This window comes from Podarcis liolepis (assembly GCF_965112155.1).
Source record: "Podarcis liolepis genome assembly, chromosome: 9".
Taxonomy (NCBI): domain Eukaryota; kingdom Metazoa; phylum Chordata; class Lepidosauria; order Squamata; family Lacertidae; genus Podarcis; species Podarcis liolepis.
In genome coordinates this window covers 76,016,175-76,039,816 of record NC_139564.1, presented here as the reverse complement: position 1 = coordinate 76,039,816, position 23,642 = coordinate 76,016,175, and the positions used below count along the sequence as shown (strand labels likewise).

General features: G+C 45.9%; 2 protein-coding genes across 4 annotated transcripts in view; one reads left to right on the top strand and one right to left on the bottom strand.

Moving 5' to 3' along the window:
* The window catches only part of C3AR1 (complement C3a receptor 1), a 234,136-nt gene that overhangs the window by 2,583 nt on the left and 207,911 nt on the right, over positions 1–23,642 (bottom strand). Inside the window, exon 2 of one of the 2 annotated variants that reach the window (XM_083460751.1) lies at positions 2,671–2,723. The gene's annotated coding sequence lies outside the window, so the exon portion shown is untranslated. Of the gene's footprint in view, positions 1–2,670; positions 2,802–23,642 lie in introns of those variants that run through there. The other variant, XM_083460752.1, reaches the window with a different exon arrangement.
* On the top strand, positions 7,424–22,662 carry NECAP1 (NECAP endocytosis associated 1). Of its 2 annotated transcripts, none has more exons than XM_083460219.1 (8): positions 7,424–7,687; positions 12,186–12,286; positions 14,681–14,785; positions 16,317–16,398; positions 17,690–17,798; positions 17,891–18,077; positions 19,715–19,820; positions 20,498–22,662. In XM_083460219.1, the coding sequence occupies exons 1-8, from the start codon at positions 7,578–7,580 to the stop codon at positions 20,562–20,564; spliced, it is 867 nt and encodes a 288-aa protein (XP_083316345.1). In that variant the 5' UTR covers positions 7,424–7,577; the 3' UTR covers positions 20,565–22,662. The 2 variants fall into 2 exon arrangements, with proteins under 2 accessions (XP_083316345.1, XP_083316346.1); XM_083460220.1 differs by having other exon boundaries at positions 7,436–7,687; positions 20,493–22,662.

Below are 23,642 nucleotides of genomic sequence, written 5' to 3'. Positions count from 1 at the left end.
GCTCTTGCATCGCTCCCATTTATTTTATTCACACTTGTGCAGAAGAACTTCCTAGTGACTTACACCTCCTGTTTGTTTATTAGTGGGAAGGAGTGGTGCTTAGATGTTCCACTTCCAAGCAGCAACGTAACTGGGGTTAACCCTGCTAGGGATAGTTCCTACAACCAGCAGAGTCAAGTACAGTAGCAAGATATTTTGGGGGGCTAAACTGCTTCAGGCTACAGGTGGAAGCATTTCCTTCATGCAGGAAGGTGAATTTATTTAAGATGGGAGAGAACTCAAATATTCAACCCTTCACCTGCAGCCTAAAATAGTGCAGTCCAGGGAAAGCTTTAACACTTGGTTTGTTGCTTGTACGCAGTGAGATTCATTTGTCAGGTAAGGTCAAAATAAGCCTCTTTTTGTATTGCTGCACTTGATGGAAGATCAAGAAAAAGTGTGCAAACTCAGATGATGTTAACACCTGGAGGATGAGAGGGTGGGACCACAAGGGGCAGGAACCCAAAACTTGTGGAAGGCCCTTGACCAACAGGTTGGTGTCCTGTTGTATAATTCATTTAATTATACCCTAATAAGTGGGAATGGTTGTCTTCCTGTTCTCCAGTAATTGGGTGGTGGGTGGAATTCTGTTCTAATTTTTTTATGGGGATGTTGTACAACTTCCATGAATCAATGGTTATCCCAAATATTTAGTGTCTGCCACTTTCCTAACTGGGAAATGTCCAGGTTTCTTTTTTCAAAGAAGTGAATTAATTGCACCCCAGTTGCAATTGTGCAAACCTAAATTTCTGGTATGTGATTTAATCCCTCCCACAAAATGGTGACAAAACTAGTGGCCACCCAGGAGATTTTTTGTGCTAAGCAATCTCAGCCTTCTTCGCTTTACCCCTTATTCCTTGTACAGGATTGAAGAACATGAGGGCTCTTCCCTGCTTCATGGGTGCAGCAAAAGACATCTTTGCCCTGTGCCATAAAATCCAAGTGGCTCCGCTGCCCCTGCAATGTGTGCACACACATTAATTAAATAATACTATCTTGCCTGTTGCCACTCTTTAATGATGTCTAGAAATCGAGGCAGCCACCTTCCCATCTCAATGTGGGCCTGGCTTTTTCTATACTCTTGGAACAAACTTATCTCTCTAGGATCAAGGACCTCTGTGGTCTGGCTAGTTCTGCACTGTCCTCTTCCGCTTGCTTATATGGATGCACATCACCAGGATGAGGAGTGGGGTTGCCAATGCATTTCCCCCAACTTGAGGGATCAGTAACCACGTCTGCATTAGTCAGAACTTTAAAGAAGCCCAGTGCAAGGGAATTGGGTGTGCTCCCCATCCATGCAGCAGCAGTCTCAGGAAACTACATTAAGCTCCCGTGAGACAGGGGCTTCCCCTCGCCCCCAGGGCGCACTTCTAATGGTCAGTTCCACCTGCTTGCTATGATAATCCTAGCTGTACCTTGAAAGGCTTGGTGGTGGTGGTTCAGTGTATAAATCCTTTTCTATAATGACTTGAGCTTGGTTCCTTTTTTTTCTCATTGCAAATGATGTGGTTCCCTTTGTGGTAGGGGAAAATTTGTGAGTGGACAGCATTTTTGTCTCTTGTATATTTTTATGACGTGTGCGATGTTGCAATTACAGTATAACCAGTGTGTCAGCCATGCAGCAGTGGCAATTGTGGTCAGTAATAATGAAAGCCCCACCCCAAACATGATGGAATATATAAAAAAAGAATATGTACATACCATTTGGTTGCTTATGAGTTTTGACAGTAGCACTCTTGTAATCATTTGTTATATTTATTCACAACCGTGAGGGCTCAGAACCTGAATTTCTTCAGAAATTTAAGAGTTTCCTTATCTTACAGGTCTGGGGACTACTTTTTTTTAGTGCTATGGACCTATTAAAACTGCAATCGTTGAAGCAGGGCACATATCCATAGTCAATGATTGTGTGGTTATTAGGGCTGTGCATCCACATCCTTATTTTATTACATTTTTAGTAGGCAGACAGTATCAGACAAAATATTACAACTACACTATAATAGTATCAAAGCACACTGTTTTAATGATTAAAAAGTGAGTTGACAAGAGTGGTCATGATTTGTGGTCCCTGATATAGCAGTTTTAGTTTCCAGACTATGTCTCACACAATATAAGCCTGTGCCTTGTAAGTTACTGATTTTTATTAAAAACGTCTTGTGGCACCTTAAAGGCTGACACATTTGTCTGGGCATCAACTTCCATGGACTATAGTCGGATTCCATACCATGCATTTGATGAAGTGAACTGTAGTCCATGAATGCTTATACCAGCATACTTTTGTTAGTCTTTAAAGTGGCTCTCAGTCCTTGCTGGAGCAAAAACAGCAAGGATAGCTACCCCTTTGGAAACTCGATCCTTACTGGTTTCGTTTGGGGGGGGGGGATTTGGTGGCTTTTTGCTTTCCTTAGCAGTTCTCCCTTCTTCAGATTTTTCAAAAAAAGTGAGCAAACTCCTTCTAGATAAGATCTCTCTTATTCTGGACAGAGCTCCCCAACTATGAATAATTCATAAAAATGATGAATTGCTTTTCTCCCCATCCACCCCACTCAATACTTTCTATTTTCCCTCTCCAAATCCTGGCTGTAAGCTTATATGTCTCAACCCCACTCTCCTGCCCCAGCTAGCGCCTACCTTTGCTGTAGGACTGGCTCCACAGTAGTTTCTGCTGCTGCTGCTGCTGCTGCTGCTGCTGCTGCAGTCTTTGGTCACCAGCTCCTTGGGTCAGACTGGGTCAAGAATGGGGGAAGAAGAAAAGGCAGGCTATGGACAGGAAGTTGCAGACTGCACTCCTTCTCCTTCTGAAGAAGTGTGTATGCACACGAAAGCTCATACCAAGAACTAACTTAGTTGGTCTTTAAGGTGCTACTGGAAGGAATTTTTTTAGTTTGACTATGGCAGACCAACACGGCTACCTATCTGTAACTGCACTCCTAATCACTTTTACAGGGAGAACATGCTAGTTCATTTTCTTGATTGTTCTGATTAGGAGAGTCCCCACATAAGGCTGAGCAAACTTTTAAGAACATTTTAGTTTTGTTTTTAAGGCAAAACAGCAGAGATCAATCTGGAGAAAGGGTGCCTTCAGCCATATAGCTTAAATGGCAGAACATCAGAACTGCTTGGAATAAATGCACTTCAAAAGCCCATTTTTAAATGAGATGAAGTTATTTATTTAATCATTGGAAGTATTTATAAGGTGCCCTTTAAGGCCAAGCCCTCACAAAGCAATATACATAAGATGCAATGTGTGTAACTTAGAAGGGATGCAGGTGCCATATGAAAATGAAACAAAACACTTCTTTGAATCGCAGAAGCCATTTGTGCCCTCAAAGAAAGGCAGCTGAAAAGAGTTGTGCTTTCAAGTTCCTTCTAAAGGCCTAGACTGAAAGGGCAAAGTGTAGGTTAACAGAAAGGAGTTCTATTACTGGGGCCACCACCAAGAAAGCCCTGCTCTCTCACACACTCTCTAGCCTAACCAATTTTCTCAGTAAGGAGGTACAAGAGCAGGACCTCTGTAGTGGCATATGGGCAGCATCATACAAGTGAAGGTGGCATCGTACAAGTAAAGTTTAAGTTAACCTGGGGTTTAAATAAGATTATTATTATTATTATTATTATTATTATTATTATTATTAGTAACCAGTTCAGTTGGTGCAAAAAATGGTGTCACATGTTCAGATGTCCTGGTTTCGTTCGCATTTGAGTAACTGCATTTTGCACTAGCTGTAGTTTCATAGGTAGCCCTACATGATAGGGCACAATAGCAGTCTTAACTTGGAGGTTCCTATCCTGTCCTGTATAAGAGCTCAATCCAGAGTAGCCACCGTCCCAACTGTCAAAACCTGTTTTTACCCAGCTTAAATTTCAGCTTCTTCTTCATCCATCTCGGGCACCCGGTTCATGTGGTCCACAACCTTCATGGGCGACTTAGGCAAAAAAGAGAGTAGAGCTGTCTGCCATCTGCATATTGGTGACATCGCTGCCTAAACCTCTGGTTGGCTTTGTTTAGATGCTGAAGAGCATGATGGATCATAGATAAGATGGGACCCTTATCCATGAAGAGACCATGGGGTGGAATAGAAGTCACCCAGCACCACCTGAGACCAACCAACAAGGAAGGATTGGAGTCACTGTCATTCTGTACCACCTAGGCTGGACAGGTGGGGACATCATGGTCATAGAGAGCCAGTGTGGTGTAGTGGTTAAGAGCGGTAGACTCGTAATCTGGGGAACCGGGTTCGCGTCTCTGCTCCTCCACATGCAGCTGCTGGGTGACTTTGGGCCAGTCACACTTCTCTGAAGTCTCTCAGCCCCACTCTCCTCACAGAGTGTTTGTTGTGGGGGAGGAAGGGAAAGGAGAATGTTAGCCGCTTTGAGACTCCTTCGGGTAGTGATAAAGCGGGATATCAAATCCAAACTCTTCTTCTTCTTCTTCTTCACCACCCTAGTCCCCAGCACACATCATCCACCAGGGTCTGTTGCAAGTCTGTTTTCACCCAAAAGCCAGGTCAGAATGTGGTTTGGAATGAATCTTAATAAGAAACCATTCATCATATTCAATAAGTAATATGAGTGATTTCCCTACTGTGTTTCAGGGAAGCTTATCAGGTACAATGGTACCTCGAGTTAAGAACGTAATTTGTTCTGGAGGTCCGTTCTTAACCTGAAACTGTTCTTAACCTGATGTGCCACTTTAGCTAATGGGCCCTCCCACTGCCACCATGCGATTTCTGTTCTCATCCTGAAGCAAAGTTCTTAACCCGAGGTACTATGTCTGGGTTAGCAGAGTCTGTAACCTGAAGCGTCTGTAACCTGAGGTACCACTGTATTCCTCCATGTGAAGGGTCAGTAATGATGGACTTAATGAAAGGCAGCTTTAGTTCTGCTTTAGTTTCGAAATGCAGAGAGGTCTCTTGGGAGATAACCACAGTCTGCTTTCCACTCCCATTTAAAGAAACAAAACAGAAACCCAAGTTGCCAGTCTTAACCCTGAAATGATGACTGGGAGGGAGTTTGGACGCATTTGTGTGCATATGGCAGGGGCAGTAAGACTCATCAGGCTTGGCCAACTTTGTCCCCGGTCCCCCAACGAAAGTGTGCATCCCAAAACATGCATCTGCAGTCCCTAATGCAGGGATGGCTAACCTGTGGGTTGGGCTACAACTCCCCTACTCCTTGACCACTGGCCACGCTGGCAAGGGCTGCTGGGAGTTGGGAGTCCAGCATCATCTGCAGGGCCACGCAGGTTCCCTGCTGCTACTGAAGAGATGCTGCCAGCCTGGCTGGCCTGTCAGGCAGGCCATGGGTGGGTGGGGAGCAACCTGGTAGTGGTGCTAAGTATAGCTCCAGCCCATGTGCTCATGCACCACCATCTTAATGATGCCACCCCTGGACTCAATGTGACTTAATTAAGAGAGTGAGTGACACCGAGAGTCTGGGTGGCACAGCTGTGTTCTGCAGTGCTGCTCAGCCATCGGTGCTGCCAGCAAAAGGGGAGGCTGCCTGTCTCAGAAAGGGGATGGATGATTCATCAGTGATGTGGGCCATCATCTTGAACTTACCACAATCTGAACTATGCTGCTCCTGCCCTGGACACGGGGGTGTGTTGGGAATGGGCTTGGCACAATTAAGATTTCAGAACTGTTAAATTCAAGCGGGTGGCTCAAAATTCTGCTCACTGCCGCTGCCATTATCATCATAGGCAGAAGACCCCCCCCTGTAAACAAATAAGTGCCCCCCCCCGCCGCCGCCCAGAAAAAACTTGGAGCCCAGATTGTCCACAGAAGAAAAACTGCTGGGGGTAAAAAATTCCCTGGGGGTTCCTCCCCACTTAAATTATACTTCTAGAGAAAACTGTTATGTTGGTCACATCTGTTAAAACACAATAAAAATAGCATTTAAACTATTTGTGGCATACTTCTTGGTTATTTTTGGAGTAAGATAGAGCCAGTTTCCACACACATAACTGAATGTTAACAGGAGTTCAAATGATATTAGCTAAAACACGAAATAATATGCAGAGAAGCTCACAGATGTGGTGTTGGTCACTACGCCATTACCCTTATCTGGAAATGAAAGGCATACACAGTATTTTATGCAATAGTTTAGTGATACAGACAAGCCCAATTCCACCTGCCAATGACTGAAACTCAAAAGCACCACTTTGGTTTGATATTTTTATAGAAGCAAAAATACTCTGTTAGAGACAGAAACTCTGGGGGTGAAACTCTCAGGTTCCTTCTGAAGTGAGGTTTTTCTGATGAAAATCCAGGCGGCAGCAACGAAAAGGGAATCCTTCCGCTTTCTAATGCTAGCTTTATATTGGGGTGGGTGGAAATAATATGATGGTGATGTAATTAAACGTTTTTAAAGAAATACCTCAGACTGCCCAAGTGGCACGCCTCGTGTACTGAGGGGCTTGTGGCAGGTAAGAGGTTGGGGGGCTCAGGGAGAACAATCACAGCCAGGCTAAAATCTTGAACTTCATTATTTTCCAAGTGCAGCTCTCAGTTTCGTCTCGGGAAAACTTAAAAAACTGTGGTCCAGCCTTTCCCAATTGGGGTTCGTTCTAGTTGTTTATCTCTATGAGCCCAAACTTGGCTGCCAGGGCGAAAGATGGCTCCCTGCGTGACTTCAGCAGCCCAACTTGATCACCGCCGCCGAGTAGAAAGACACAGAGATAAGAAAATAGAGAAACGCATTCAAGGGACTGAAGGCAGAGCTTTTTGGTTCCTTTCGCCCTCTCCCTTGTAAAAAAATAAAAAAGAGAGCGAGGCACATACATATACCCACGATTGTAAACACACAATTGTGACTGAATCGCAACGCGCCCTCCCCAAAGCAAAAGGCAGCAGCAAAAAGAAGCCAGGCTTCTTTGGGTGGAAAATGTGTGTGGGGTTTTTTAAAAGTTGTAAAGCTTTTTTTTTAAAATGCCAATACAGCTTCTTATCTCAATATTGCGTGATTTGTAAATGGTGCAATTCAGCCCCCTGGTTGCAGCGAAGACCCACCCGCCTGAGGCGCCCCTCAGCCCGCCTCCGCTCCTTAAAGGCGGAAAGGGAGCCATTGCGGCAGCCCGAGCGGGGGAGGCCGCGCTCCGCTTTCCACCAAGTGCTGCTATAAAGCAGCGGGAAACGTGGCGCCGAGCGCGAGCCGAGCTGGAAGGGGGCGGTCTGTCGAATGGGCGCAATTCTGGAACATCTCGCCGAGGTGGGGGAGAGATCTTTAAAGAACCCGGGAGTTGGCGACTTAGGCGACTCTACCCCTTGATAGGTCTACGCAGCCAGGCGGCCGAACCTCGCCCCCCCCCCCGCCCAGAAATCCAAGATGGCGCCCCTCGGCGGGTCGTGACTGCGCAATATGGCCGGCCTCGTTGCGTAAGAGTGCGCCAGGGGTTAAGATGGCGCCCGCCCGGGCTTCGGCGAACGTGATAGGCCGCGTCCCCTCGCCCGCGCCGCTGCCCCAATCAAAGGCGGCGCTGGAGGCGCGCGGGGCTGCCGGCCGCCCTCCCTCCCGCTCCGCGTCCCAGAGTGGCGAGGATGGCGGCGGCGGCGGCGGCGCCCGAGGTGGAGTACGAGTCGGTGCTGTGCGTGAAGCCCGAGATCAGCGTCTACCGGATCCCGCCGAGGGCCTCGAACCGGGGATACAGGCAGGAGAGCGGGCCGGGGCCGGGCGGGAGGGGGCGGCGGGCTTCACACGCGACTCTTTCCCCGCGGAGCTGAGGGTCAGGCGCCTCCCTGGCAGGGCTGTTGTTGCTGCTGCTGCTGTGGCCGGCATTCCTTCCGCGCACCTGTCCGCCTCTTTATCTCCATCTATACGAGACATGCAGAGAGAGAGAGAGAGAGAGTTATCCCCCAGTGGGAACAAGGAGGCGACGACGAGACCTTGCAGGGAGGCTGAGGCTGGAATTCATCTGAGGGGTTTTATGTTATTTTTAAAAAGCACATTTTAATTTTCCTCCTCATTTTACGTCAATAGCAACCATGACAGTAGGAGCAGCAACCGCACAGCCTTCTCTGCAGACTTCTCCAAGTGGCAGGGGTCCGTTTACGCAGGGAGTAAATGGCGACCCAATGCAACTTCTGGGGGAGCCTCTTACGTAAGGCGGTCGTGATCCGTTGCTGCCCGCCTGCACCTGCTGTCCTTGGGACTCCGCCTCCGCCTTCCTTGGAGATGTAGCGGCCTTTTTTTGTTCCACACGCCCTGCTTTTAAATGACGCTTAACTCATTCTTTTAATGACACCAGAGAGACTGACATTAAAATAGTGTGCATTTATATAAATGCATTTATATTTTTTAAAGACCCATAAAATCAGTAAACATTAAAAGCAGACACACACATTGTTATTAATGTTTTCAAATTGAAAGGCCTGTGGTAGATCTTTGCGGCTGAACCCCTGGGGTTGAATTCTTCCCAGTCCAGGAGAATCTCTGCTGCATGGATTCCCCTTGGTTTGCCCCTCATTTGGGAGCCTCTGCTCACCAGCCTTCATCTGCCAGGCAACCTTTCCTCGGTTGCGTTTTCCCCCTTGTAGGAGCGCAAAAGGGAGTTGTGTGACATCTGCTGGGTCTCTCTGTGTGTCATTCCCACGGGGATGTTAAAATGGAGAGCGTCGCTTCCTCAGACTTGCTCCTCTACTCTTCACTGTTTAGCTGCACAGGTGGATTTCTGCTGGTGTTGCCTTCTGGAACATCATTTTCTTCTGTAATCCTCTCTTCCCTTCTCTTTCCCCTTCCCCCATCTCTGTTCCTTTGCGGTACGTGTGTTCTCTGAGTCATCCTATCCCGGTTCTCATTAGTGACAAATCCACTCTTCCCCTTTTCCTCTCGTCACTAACAGTCACAAAGGGAGGTGGATTATCTTCCAGATTGTGCATCAGCGCTGACCACGCTGGTTAGATGAGCAGGGAGGAAGGGAATGTGGATAACTGCTAAGCAATTACACTTGCTTTTCTGCTGACATCTCCCTGCGTAGGCACACACTGTTAGTTTAAAATGGTTTGGAGCCCAGTTACTTGTTCAAGGAACAGAGCAATCAGAGGAGTCATTGATTTCCATTAGCGTGGCTTCCATTAGGCTCTGCATCTCCCCAAATTCAAGGCTGAAATGCCTCTGGAATGAATCCCATAGTAGAAGTTCAGAATCAGGAACTGTGAATCCTCCAGGGTAATTGGGGGAAAATAAAAGTGAGTCATGTTAGTAGTATTCTCAAGGATATGCCATTTACTGATACAGACCAGGATGTAAATACATTTGGGGCCAGGATAGCTAACTGTCTGTACTGTTACCCACTCTGTACTTACTCTTACTTGCAATTCCCAGTTATTTCAATGGCGCTCGCTCACAATTACTTATGCTACTTCTTAATTACATTATAGGTGCGTTTATTTCCTGGGCCTTTTCTTTCAATATACAGTACTCTTTTTCTGCACAAAACTGGAGAGGTCAGTGTTCTGTTTCTGAGCCCCAGTACTTATTTTATTTGCAGATTTATAAACAGCTTCACAGTCAAAACCTACCAAAGCAGTGTTCAATAAGTTAAAATACAAATAATATATATCCACTAAATGAAAAGCAATGAAAACATTTCAATGACTAGATCACACTTCAAAATAAAACATTATTTAGTTGATTACATTTTTGTTGGTATCACTTTCAAACATCATCCCTGCCCCTACCCACAGTCCCTGCCTTTCTAGTGGTCTAAAACTCAGGTACACTTTAGGATCCCATCTCTAACACTGATGTATTTGGAAAAAAAAATTAGGGGGGGACACACACACAAATGCATTACTGATTTTAAATCTCATAGATATATCAAATATCCAATTCTAAATGCCAGGTTATATACATTTTCGTGATCAGTAAAGACAGTTGAGTTTTCACCAGAAAGTGAGAACTGCACATTTGCGCTATTTCCAAAAAGTCCCCCCCCCTCTGCCCCCCAGGCACGAGGAAAATCCACCCATGGTTTCAGATTCCTTGAAAACTTTTTATTTCTTCACCAAAGAGATTTGCTCCACTAAAAGTTTACTACATGTCCTTGGCCATTGCTTTGGCCATTGCTTGGCCGAAGTTTTGAAGTCTGCATTTATTCACTGAACTGCCTACTGAGCCGATTTCACAACCTCCTCAGGAAACCCTGAGCATCCAGATGATAAGGAATCCTGCCTGGTCACACAGGAGAATATGCTAGCTGATGTTTCTTTTTTGAAAGCTGTTGCCTACAGAAGAACTTTGTTAGATTTGAAAGCTTTTCAAAGGTCAGCTCAGCAGTTGAGCATTTTCTCAATTCTTTTGAGGACTGACTGTTTAAGATGAGTCTGGTGGGTGGCTCAGTTCCTCTTCAGATGTCACAGACTCCTGGAAGTGGTTTGAAAGTGTATTCAGAGAAATCTTTCTGGGAAGGCCACAGTTGTATATGTGAAGAGACTGTTTCACGCTGTCTCACATGTTTAGGGAAGTTTGAAATATTTGATATTTTATCGTGTTTTTAATATTCTGTTGGGAGCAGCCCAGAGTGGCTGGGGAAACCCAGCCAGATGGGTGGGGTAGTTTAAATAAAAACAGCAACAACTTCGGATTCTCTGTAGATTTGTCTCTGGGGCATATTGACCTCATTGTGTGGAAAAAATACTGTTAAAATGTAGGTAGTTAAAAGGTAAAGGACCCCTGGATGGTTAAATCTATTCAAAGGCGACTATGGCATGTGGTGCTCATCTCGCTTCAGGCCGAAGGATCTGGTGTTTGTCCACAGACAGCTTTCTGGGTCATGTGGCCAGCATGACTAAACCACTTCTGGCGCAACGCGACACTGTGACAGAAGCCAGAGTGCACAGAAATGCCATTTATCTTCCCAACGCAGCAGTACCTATTTATCTACTTGCACTGGTATTCTTTCGAACTGCTAGGTTGGTAGAAGCTGGGACAGAGCAATGGGAGCTCATCACTGTAAAGCAGATTCAAACCTCCAACCCTCCGATCGGCAAGCCCAAGAGGCTCAGTGGTTTAGACCACAGCACCACCACTTCACTGTTAAAATGTACAGCCCAACCCAAGTAGCTCATGATCAAAATACCAATAAAACATTAAGCATGCCAATATGCTCTTAATACCTCTTAGATCTAGAAGGGTGAGCCTACAGGAATTCCACATAATTGATGTTGCTATACAGAAGGACCCCATGCGGGATGACCTCCACCTTTTCTCTACAGATAGAACGTGTTGCATGGCCACCCTTGATCTCGGCAGGTGTGGGCTCATGTGAGTCATGGTGGTCCCACAGATAAATATCAGTGAGTTGGATTAGCCAGAGAGATGGCAGCCTGGCCCAAGGTCGCCCGCTGAGTGGGGATCTGAGGTTACTCGCAACACTTTCTTGTGATACTTCTTCACATGGTGCATAGTTAAACTATGGCCCTCGCTCCCACAGAAGGCAGTCACTGCCACTAGCTTGGGTGGCTTTAAAAGAGGATGAAGGAGTGGGCTGTCGCTGGCTCCTGGCCAGTTGGAGGCAGCAATGATTCTGAGTCCCAGTTGCTGGAAACCACTGCAGCGGAGAGGACTCCTCTTGTGCTCAAATCCCGCTTGCTGGCTTTGCACGGGCAACTGTTCAGCCCCTGTGAGTACGTGACGCTGGCTCTTCCTATGTCCTTATGATAGTATCATCTTTCCACAAGGTGCTTCCCCTTCTTTGTTTTTGTCTACATTCCACTTTGAGCAGGCAAGGTCAGGCTCCTTTTCCTTTTGTGCAAACGTAGCTTTTAGTTCCTGTATAAACGTTGAGTTGGTGATGGTGCAGTTAGTTCCTATTGAAATAAGAGTAGCCTCAAAACAATAACAACAATCATAATAGCTTTCATCCTAATTATGAATTCTGTTCAGCAGCAGGCTGAGAAGCAGAGTGGATAATATTGATGGTGAAGGAACAAGGTGGGACACTCTGTGGCCGCATTCTGTCCTGGAGCATCTAAAGATAAAGATGTTGCTTGTGAGTTAGCACCTTGTGCCCTTGGCCGCAAGGGAGGCTAAGCTAAATCTGCCGTGACCCAGGATTGTGGTGAAATCAGCAGGGGAAGCCCACAGGGCATAGGCGGCTGGCGGGGGTTTCTTCTCAGCGAATATCTCCCTGTTTGTTTACCCTGCAGGGCTTCTGACTGGAAACTGGACCAGCCGGACTGGACAGGACGCCTCCGCATTACCTCTAAAGGCAAAGTTGCATATATAAAACTAGAGGACAAAGTTTCAGGTGAGGAAATCACAGTCCTGAAGTCCTGTAGTCCTGAAGTCGTGGTTGCCCAGGTTCTGTGCTCTGGTTGGGGTGGATTCAAATACTTCTCAGACTTCTCTGTCATGAGACTGCTCCGCTTAATTTCTGTCAGTGTGTACATATCCAGTTCAGCGTCATTTTCCTTTCTTCACTCCTGTAGGTGATATTGCCCTGCATGGTTTTTTATGTAGTGCCTCACTTGGTGTTGCTACAGATTAGTTCTGCTCTTAAAGATGTTGTGGGGAATACAGACGGTCAACTTGCCACATGATTGGCGTGGGGAGGTTTGCCTACATACTAAATCTATGGAAAAGTGTGTCAATACATGAGGGCTCTGTGGTTGCTGGTTGCACTTCTCCAAATTTTGCAGAGCAGGTTTCTAGCCAAGTAATGTGTACAAAAATGCATATACCAGGGTAAAGTATACATAGGAATGCATTCATTGGCTAAAGTTTATTCGGGGGGGGGGGTGTTTGCTTTGCAACAATGTGTACGTTAGACAGAATTACATACGGGAAGGCGATATTACTGATAGTGTGTTTTCATCAAAACATGTTCCCTTCTCCTTGGAGGAGTTACCTTTGTCTTATGAAAATTTTCTGCCCTAAATTTTTGTTGCTGCTTATCACTCTGTTCTGTTGTATTTTTCCCCCAGCCTCTGTGGCAGTGTTGGGGAACCTTTGACCCCTCCAAATATGCTGACCTACAAGATCCATCCGCCTTGGCAAGCCTTAGCCTGGCCAGTAGCCAGGGCAGATGAGAACTGTAGTTCAGCAACACCTGGAGAGCCAAAGGTTCTCCACGCCTGCCCTGTGGTGTTACGCCCTCTGTTGTATGTTAGTTTAGATTATCCATGGGGCTTTTGTATCCTTAGCTGTGCTAGTTATGATTGCAGTGCGCACACTTGGGCATATTACAATTGTAACCAAAACAAATGTAAGGCGAAACAAACAGAGATGATGATCAGCTACAGGCTAAGTGATAGTCAACTCAGTCTTACTCAGAGTAGACCCATTAACATGAATCCACATGCCTAAGCTGGGTTTATTAATTTCAGTTGGTCTGCTCTGAAGAAAACTTACTTGACTGTCACCCAAAAGCAAGATCAGTCATTAACATCCATATCTCGGCACAGTTTTTATGCACAATTGGCGTTGTGGTCTAAACCACTGAGCCTAGGGCCTGCCGATCAGAAGGTCGCCGGTTCGAATCCCCGTGACGGGGTGAGCTCCCGTTGCTCGGTCCCTGCTCCTGCCAACCTAGCAGTTCGAAAGCACCTCAAAGTGCAAGTAGATAAATAGGTCCCGCTCTGGCGGGAAGGTAAACGGCGTTTCCGTGCACTGCTCTGGTTCGCCAGAAGCGGCTTAGTCATGCTGACCACATGACCCGGAAGCTGTACGCCGGCTCCCTTGGCCAATAAAGCGAGATGAGTGCCACAACCCCAGAGTCGGCCGCGACTGGACCTAATGGTCAGGGGTCCCTTTACCTTTACATTTATCACTTCATTACTCATGTTAAATCAGAGTTGAGGAAGATGCCATTAGAATCCATGTTGTAATTCAAGGCGGCAGAGAATGTAGCATTTTTCTCAAATATGTAACGTTTTTTATTGTGTGCAAATTGTTGATGAACATCAACGTACCGCACCCGTTCAGGCAAGCCAGGAATTGTTTCTTGAAAATGAGATACTGTAAGCATTAAAGCTCTGAGCTAAGCAAAATCTACATGTGTTGATTTTCATAATTATTTTGGGAGTGAAGTACCGTATTTTCCCATGTATAAGACCCTTTTTTCTGAAAAACTTTAGTGATAAATTGGGGGTTGTTTTATACAGCTCAATAGTTCAGCTCAACAACTGTTTTTGCAATTTGCCAAAAATAGCTCAACAACTTAATTTTTTTATTTCCTCATTTTAGGCTCCCAAAAATAGTGGTCCTCTTATACATGTGGGCGTGTTATACATGAAAAAATACGGTCTATTAACCTAGGAAATGGTGAACCCCTGGTACTAGAAGACTATTAGTAAATGGGCTTAATGAAATGCACAAACTGAGCAGAATTAAAATTTATTTGCAATATCTAATCTTGTGAGCTAAGGTTTAGCAGTAAAAGCTAGTGTAACTGGTGTTGGATAGATTATGATTTGAAAGCAAACTCAAAATGTTTGGAAGTCTTCAGATACTGTGTGACTGACAATGCAGCAATTTACTGTGTTGTACTCTTTGATTTTTATGAAAATGATGAAGGCTGCTTCATGGTGTTTGATGCTGAATAAGTTGGTTCCTTTGAACAAAGAATATAGGGTCTCTAGTTTGCTTCTAGTGGTAAATCTGTTTGGGTCTTGAAAGTGGTGCTCTTCTTCTGTATCCTTAGGGGAGCTTTTTGCTCAGGCTCCAATAGATCAGTATCCTGGCATTGCTGTGGAGACTGTGACTGATTCCAGTCGGTACTTTGTCATCCGGATTCAGGATGGGAATGGTGAGAGAATTAAGGGTTTATTACTCCTTAATGGAACTGTGGTGTGGCTGAATGATGAAGTGGTTCTTGGGAGTAGGAGCACAACAATCTGGTGCCCTCCTACAACAGGTCTACATCACCCTGACCATTGGCTGGAGCTTATAGGAGTTATGCTCCAATAGCATCTGGAGGGCACCAGGTTGGCAAGTCCTGAGCTACTGTATAGGGCCCAACAAACCTAGGCCTAAGGCTCCCTTCTGTTCTGTTGCCACCTAGGAAGCATGATCCAAAACGACTCTTCTTACAATCATAGAACTGTAGAGTTGGAAGAGTCCCTGAGAGTTATCTAGTCCAAAACCTTGCGATGCAAGAATCTCAGCTAAAGCATCCATAACAGGTGATCACCCAAATTCTGCTTTAAAACCTCCAAAGAAGGAGAGTCCACAATCTTCTGAGGGAGTCCATTCCACTGTCAAAGAGCTCTTACCATCAGAAAATTATTCCTGATGTTTGGTTGGAATCTCCTTTCTTGTAACTTGAATCCATTGGTTCAGGTCCTCGCCTCCAGAGCAGGAGAAAACAAGCATGCTGCCTCTTCCATGTGACAGCCATTTAGATATTATTTAGATATTTGAAGATGGCTCTCATATCGCCTCTCAATCTCCTCTTACAATGCCCAGCTCCCTCAACCATTCTTCATAAGACCCCAAATCATCTTGGGCACCCTCCTCTGCAAACGTTCTAGCTTGTCAATATCCTTCTTAAATTGTGGAGCCCAAAACTGGACACAGTATTCCAGTTGTGGTCTGACCAAGGCAGAAAAGAGTGGTACTGTTACCTCCCTTGATCTGGACAGTATACGTCTGTTGATACAGCCTAGAATAGCATTAGCTTTTTTTGCTGCTCCATCACACTTTTGATGCATTATGCTTGTGGTCTACTAAGACCCTCTAGATTCTTCTCACATGTAGTACTGACAAGCTAGGTGTCCCTCTTATATTTGTACAGATGTTAATTCCTTGCTACATGGAGAACCCTCAAATTTGTCTGTGTTGAACGTCTCTGGCTTAATATATTAAGGCTGTAAATTGAGGCATGATAAAAGGGATCCCAATGAAAGGACAACTTAGCAGAAGGCAGTCCGTCTGTAGCTTCAAATATATTTGCAAATGCTGGTGATGCGTTGCTGTGCCCCCTCATGCCTGATTCTCCCAAGACAGTCTAGTAGTAAGGATGATGAAGAAGAAGAGTTTGGATTTGATATCCCGCCTTTCACTCCCCTTCAGGAGTCTCAAAGCGGCTAACATTCTCCTTTCCCTTCCTCCCCCACAACAAACACTCTGTGAAGTGAGTGGGGCTAAGAGACTTCAAAGAAGTGTGACTGGCCCAAGGTCACCCAGCAGCTGCAGGTGGAGGAGCGGAGACGCGAACCCGGTTTCCCAGATTACGTGACTACCGCTCTTACCCACCACACCACACTGGCTCTCGATGAGTGGTCTGAACCTTTGTCCTCATTCCTTCTGCTGACTGGTTTCTTCATCTCCCTTGTCAGGGCGAAGTGCTTTCATTGGCATTGGCTTTGGAGACCGGGGAGATGCGTTTGACTTCAATGTTTCCTTGCAGGATCACTTCAAGTAAGTTTCCCGCTGTGCCCTGGGATTTTGATTCTCTGGTAACTTCTTTCCCACTGAATATTTGAGTCCCGAGGACTGGTCCATCCAGTTTGTTATTGTCTACTGCATTGTTTCTCAGCCTTGGCTCCCCAGATGTTCTTGAGTGACAATCATCATCCTTGACTGGCTAGGAATGATGGGAATTTTAGTCCAACAATATCTCGGGACCCAAGATTGAGAGATTCTGGTCTACTGTGACTTGCAGCACAGTCCCCTTCAAGGATTTAGGGCAGAGAGACTCTTTTCCAGCCCTCCATTTTAACCAGAGATGCCAAGACTTGCATACAGTTGTCACATTTAAAGCATGTGATCTGCTACTGAGTTGAAGTCTTGGCCTTGGGGTACTGTAGAGAGTCACACTTCAAGAAGGACACTTTCACCTAGCAAAGCTAAGAAGAAGCTAACAGAAAGTGTCGAACCTGCTGAGCACCAGTAGAACATTTGATGGTGCCTTTTTCTGCCGCCTTGTTGCTTTTCAGATTGCCTAATATCCTCTATTGAGACTGCCCTTTAAGATTGGTGGAATCTTCAGTAGCATAAAATTTAGCTGCCCATTTGAGGTGGGTCCCCAGGAATATATTAAACTAAACTATTGCTGATCCTGCCATGGCTTCTGGTGTGCTGCAGGGCCCAGTTCAGGTCACTGAATAACTTGGTCCTTTTATATTTGCTGGAGCATCTTCTCTCATACAGACCTTCTGATCTCAGCCCCTACAGTCTTTAGGAAATAAGATACTTTACTTGGTCCTTCCAGGAGCACCTTCCCTGGGCAGGCTCAGTCAGACGCCTCATTATCTGTCAACAATATACTAGTAACAGAACTTTGCTTTCCCTCTTGGCACTCTTGTATCCTGATTAAAAATTCAGACGCCATTCAGACGAATGCATTGGTTGAGGTCATTAGGATTAGCTGGCTTCTTTAGCATGAAGAGCTTGTAAAGTGTGCAGCTTAGAATGTTGGACCTGAAAGTGGGCTTAACCCAAGTGTAGGATTGTGTGGATTAAACAAAGCAAACTTAAGTAAACCATCCCTGTACTCTTTGGAGGGAAAATGTGATGCAGATGTCTGTAAAATAGGAACATATTTGAAGGAGTGGCAAGTACTCATGGGGCAGGAAACCAAAGTGCCAGAGTACTTACTAGAGAATCCTTGTTGGGCTTTTCCTTGCAATCATTTCCCCTCATCTCTGCAATTAATCTTTCCTCCTCTTGTGTTAATTTGTTTGTCTTTGTTCCCCACTCCACAATGTAGGTGGGTGAAACAAGAGACGGAAATCTCCAAGGAGTCCCAGGAAATTGACAGCCGTCCCAAGCTTGACCTAGGGTTTAAGGAAGGACAGACAATTAAATTGAACATTGGGGTGAGGATCTCATAGGTCTTATTTCTTGACGTGCTCTGATAAGATGCGGTTAGTGTGAGTTGTGTGCCTTGATGCTGTCTCTCTCTTCACAGAACATGCCAACGAAGAAAGGTGGGTCAGCCAAGCCACGTCCAGCTGGGTCAGGGGGACTAAGCCTGCTCCCGCCACCTCCCGGGGGCAAAATTGTACCTCCTCCCGTGCCACCTCCTTCCTCAACTGCTATTTCCAATCATGTCACACCGCCGCCAGTGCTGAAATCCAGCAATGTGGGCAACGCAGGTAACTGCCACAAAATTTGTAAAGGCGCATGTAGCAAGCACATTTCCTCACCTGGCCATATCATACAGATGCACGTTCCAAGAAGCCAGAATTGGTTGTAACTCCCTGCTGTGTGTACAGTCGGTGGCAGATGAAAGATTGCTATCAAATAACATGGGTCACAGATCTAGGATATGGGTAGGTCTGGGTCTCTGGAGTGGAGAGCAGTCATTTCTACAAAGTGTCCTTTTTAAAAGCCATATCCAACAGAGCTAATGTGGAAGAAAGATGCTGGTTTATATTTGGGGGGGGGGGGAGAGACCCAGTGAATGGTCTGAATGCACTTAGTGCAATACTGTGTCTTAATCAAAGCAGATATTGTAAGCTGTTTGGATGGAAGGCTACTCGGGAACCAGGATGTAAACTGCTTTGAGAGTGTAGTAAATGATTTTTTTAAAAAAGTGTGTAATTGTGTGACATGGGACGCGGGTGGCGCTGTGGGTAAAACCTCAGCGCCTAGGGCTTGCCGATCGCATGGTCGGCAGTTCGAATCCCCGCGGCAGGGTGAGCTCCCGTCTTTCGGTCCTAGCTCCTGCCCACCTAGCAGTTTGAAAGCACTCCTAAGTGCAAGTAGATAAATAGGTACCGCTTTATAGCAGAAAGGTAAACGGCGTTTCCATGTGCTGCGCTGGTGCCGGCTCGCCAGAGCAGTTTCGTCACGCTGGCCACGTGACCCGGAAGTGTCTCCGGACAGCGCTGGCCCCCGGCCTCTTTAAGTGAGATGGGCACACAACCCTAGAGTCGGACACGACTGGCCTGTATGGGCAGGGGTACCTTTACCTTTAATTGTGTGACTCTTACAAATTCCTGCCACCTTATGGAAATTTCACTACTCCATAGTGTCCTCTCTGATTTCTGTTTGGAGCTAATCATATGAGCATAGGAAGGCCCTTTATGCCAATGTTTATGTAGCTCAATATTGTCTCTGCTGATTGACAATGATTTTTCTTGGGTCCAAGCAGGGGTCTTTCCTAGTCCCACCTGAGAATCAACGCCACTGAGCTACAGCTCCTAGATAGATGCAGTTGCAGTTTCTCTGAATACCTTGCTCCTTACATCATCACCAGCTACTGAGGGTCAAGAGACTTGATCTAGTCTTTGGCCGAGGCCTCGTGCCTGCCTTAAAAGATCTGTATGGGATGTTGGATCATCATGTAAAAGCTGGAGAAAAGCAAACCTTCTGCATGCACCAGGAAACGAGAGGCAAAGCCTTGTCTGGCTGCTAGCAGATGTTGTCCCCCTTCACAGTGGTGCACGGTTCCTGTGTGCTTTTTTAGATGTTGCCCCAAGAAGTGACAATATTTTTCCTCATAATAGCAATGCTAGATCCCGTCCCCCAACAAACAAATTGCCAACCAAAGTGTTGTTGGGTTGGGTGTGTGTGGTTATTGCTCTTTCTCCACTCAGGTTACTGAGAATTGAGGCAATTTACATTCCCATATATCATCATATCCCATATATATATATCCCATATATACATATATATACGTATATCCCATATATACATCAGGAGCTAGGAAAAAGACCACAATAGGAATCCTGTGCAAGTTCTTGTATAGAAGTTTAATAAATAAGCATTTCCCTCTTTTGACTCCCAGATATCCTGCTAGACTTGGATTTAACACCTCCTGTTTCAAAGGTGCCTGCGCCTGCTGTGGTTCCAGCCACCACAGACCTCTGGGGAGACTTCAACACTGCGTCCAGGTAACCCTTGCGAAAACGGGGGGGGGGGGGGCATTGGCACAGGGAGATCATGAGAGGGGCACATGCCAGAGATGGGTTACAAGGCAACTGAAGGACACTTCTGGAAGTGTTAAAGCCAGATCTACTTGTTTTGATATATATTTAACAAACACTGACAAGCAATCCAGCTTCTAAAAAATCTTAAGTAGAAACTGTAGAGCTTTAATAAACAATAAGGCAGTTGCACTGCTTCCTAGACTAAGAGACAACCAGGTCAGCTGACTAACCAGCCTCCTCCCTTTGGGCACATGGGGGCTACAGGGTTTTGTTGGAATTTAATGGATGCATTCAACTAAGTTTTACTCAGAGTAGACCCATATAAATTTGTGGCCTTAGCCCTGTCCATTCATTTCAGTGGGACTACTTGGAATAAAACTCAATTGAATACCACCGTATGCCTCTTCCTAAAGCAGCCTGGACCTAGGAATGCAACTTTGCCTCCTCCTTTGCCAACCATTCCCCTTGGATTGGAGCAGCTGCTGAGGGAAAGGCAGAAGGAGAGAGAGAGAGAGAGAGAGAGAGAGAGAGAGAGAGAGAGAGGGGCAGAGCCCTGGAGGCCAGAACAGCCCCTTGAACCAGCACCAGAGGCTGCCACTTTCCTCATTAACACTGCTCTTCCTTTCTTCTCCCCAGCACAGTTCCCAGCCAATCGCCCCAGGCACCCAACTGGGTCCAATTCTGAAAGAATCTGAGTTGGTGACGTAGGAATGGACCAATGACGGAGACTCGAGGCGCCTGAAGTGGCAGGGGAGTGAGCTGATGCCCTTGGCTCTTCAGTCAAAACTTGACTTCTGGACAATCTTCCTCTTTTTGTTAATGTTTCCCATTTGCATTGATTTGTTCAGTTTTCCTCTCATGCAAGAGAACTGCAGAGGCGTGCTCTGTGGTCACTTCAGAAGAGTGGGGGCCCTGACTGGCTTCTACAAGTCATACCTGCCTGCTTAGTGGCTGCCTCTTTGAGGGAGAATTAAGCTGACACTGTGTGAAATGGGAGAAGATTGCACAGACTTGGCTTTTCTAGGTAGGCTCAGTTCCCCATTTCTTCTCCCAGCTTCCACAGCAGCAGCAGTGACCTTAGCTGGGGCAGGTTGATTTGCAGGCTGACTGCGAATCACCCTAACCGTGTAACTGACACTAATTTGTACATTTCAACCAAGAAGGAAAACAAAAGCCATTCTTGAAGAAGCCACCCTGGAGTTACCTGGGACAGGCTGCTTTGTCGTACCATCTTTATGATGGAATTAATCCTTCCTCAAATGTTCCTTCTCCCGTCAAATCTGTAGTAGGGGAGGGATGACAGGGTTCTGTGCAAACCTGTCTGCGGTGCAGCCCTGCCGTTAGGGTCCCACAATTCCCTCAACTCTCCCCCTCCCCGCCCCAAAGCACTAAAGACAGCTGGCGCCTTTAAAACTGGAAATGTGTGGAAACGGCGCTAGGATGGCAAGGCGTTCTCCTGTTTCCATCCTTACTGGGAACAAGAGCAGAGCTGCCTGCTCGCCAGTTAGTAGGAGGAGGAGGAGCTCGGTGTCTTCTGGAAATCCTCTCTCTGGGCAAGGCCGCTCGGTGCTGATTCTCACTCAAGTTTGGTGGAACTTCTGCACTTTCATTGTGTTGGTTAATGTGAAAGAAGTCTAGGCACTTAATGCATAGTTTGTTGCCAATGGCAGGCTGCTGTCACCAGATTGGCCAAAGCAGCAGAGGGGTCTCTGCACAGACTTCCAAAAAATGAATTTCAGGTTCTGAAATTGTACTTTTTGGCCAGTGTGATTTACCTTGTTATATTGTGATAGTCTCTTCCCCAGCAAATATTAGTGGATCATGAAGTTATCTTGGGCAGAGTCTCTTCCTCGCTGCACATCCTGTACAAAGCTCCTTATTTTGCAGTTCCTCTGTCCTTTTGTCCCACCAGCTACTTTGGTGGCTGTGCAGCCCCCTCCCTTCACTCTATTGGCTGGAAATAACTTTTAAAGCACCTGCTTTGCTTGACCTTCTAGCAGCAAGATGCACTTCATTACTGAACACTAGATTTGTAAGTTTCACAGTGGTTTCTTCTTGTTCTGCCAATAGGCAGTAGTCACTGTCCTGTAATATCAGCTAGAGGCTTTGTATGTAGACACAATTGGTGTCCTCTGTGACCCTGTGGTTTGGTGCTTCTAGGTGGGCGTAGTTGAATCGGGGAACTTCTGAACAAGTATCCTGATGTTTTCTCCTTTGATCATGTCCTTGCAAACCCTTTTCTGAATTCTTTGATACCAGAATAGCTTACAGAAATTCTGTTAGGTAGTAATTGGGAAGCAAAGTCTTCTAAGGAGTTTTGTAAAGTTGTATGCACATCTTGCCTCTGATTTCTAGCTACTTCACTTGTGGGATTTGGGGGGTGGAGGCCTGCTTTTTAAGGCTTTCCATTCATTAAATACCCAGATATTCATCTCACTGACTGAGACACACCCGAAGCTTATCTGCTTCTTCAGCTTTCTCTTGTTTCACTGCTGGTTAGAAACTGTTTTCAAGTTCCTTTCCTTGTGCTATCATATAAGCCAGCCGAAGAATTCTCGAATTTGGCCAAATATTCCATATCTGTAGCAGGTCTTATCATTTCAGTAACTCTGTTCAGACCTCAAGTATTTGGTAATATCTTGAAGAGACTAATCAGGAGCCTCTCCCTCCATTGTTGTTTTTTTAAGTTGTTATTATCAAGATAATGTACTATGTATTGGCAGAAACTGAAGTAACATTTCATCTATATGTATATAAAGCATAAGATATACTGGTTCAATATTAGCAATTAAAATCAAGGATAAAATTGGGGGTGGCTGTGTTTTTGGTGTGTGTGTGTGTGTGTGTGTGTGTGTGTGTGTGTAAAGCGATGTATTAGTAAATCAAGTGATACTAATACATGCCTGGTACCCTCTTAAGAATTCATGTGTCTCTCTGTGGTGAAACAGTCTCTCTTGGTTCTTCAGTGAGTAGGCAAATGAAGAAGGACCTCAAATGAGGATCTCAAGGCCTGGGTCTGTTCATTTGGATAGAGGTGACCCTTAAAATATTGTGGTCCTGAACCATTTCAGTCTTTATAGGTCAAAACCAGTATTTTGAATTGGGACTGGAAACTGGCAGCCAGTGCAGTCAGACCAGAATCAGTGTAATGTGCTCAAACCATCTTTCCCTGGAGCTTCCTGGCTGCTGAATTCTGCGTTAACATGTTCATCATCTGTGCACCGTTGAGTTTCAAAGTCTCTCTTTTCTTGCTCTACACCAAAATTCAGCTGGCCACTGAATTCTGCACCAGCTGTAGTTTCAGAACCATCTTCAAAGGCAGCCTTACATATAATGCATTGCAGTAATATAAGAGATTAAAAGGTAAAGGACCCCTGTTGGTTAAATCCAGTCGCAGAGGACTCGGGTTGCGGCGCTCATCTCGCTTTACAGGCAGAGGGTGCTGGCGTTTGTCCACAGACAGCTTTCCAGGTCATGTGGCCAGTAGGACTAAGCCGCTTCTGGCGAACCAGAGCAGCGCACGGAAATGCCGTTTACCTTCCCGCCGAAGCAGTACCTATTTATTTACTTGCACTTTTTGGCGTGCCTTTGAACTGCTAGGTTGGCAGCAGCTGGGACTGAGCAACGGGAGCTCACCCCATTGCGGGGATTCGAACCGCCAACCTTTTGATCAGCAAGTCCAAGAGGCTCAGTGGTTTAGACCACAGCGCCACCCGTGTCCCTTAATCTAAAGAGATTACCAGAGCATTGAAGACAGTAGTTGGGCTATCTCTGTCCAGATAGGGG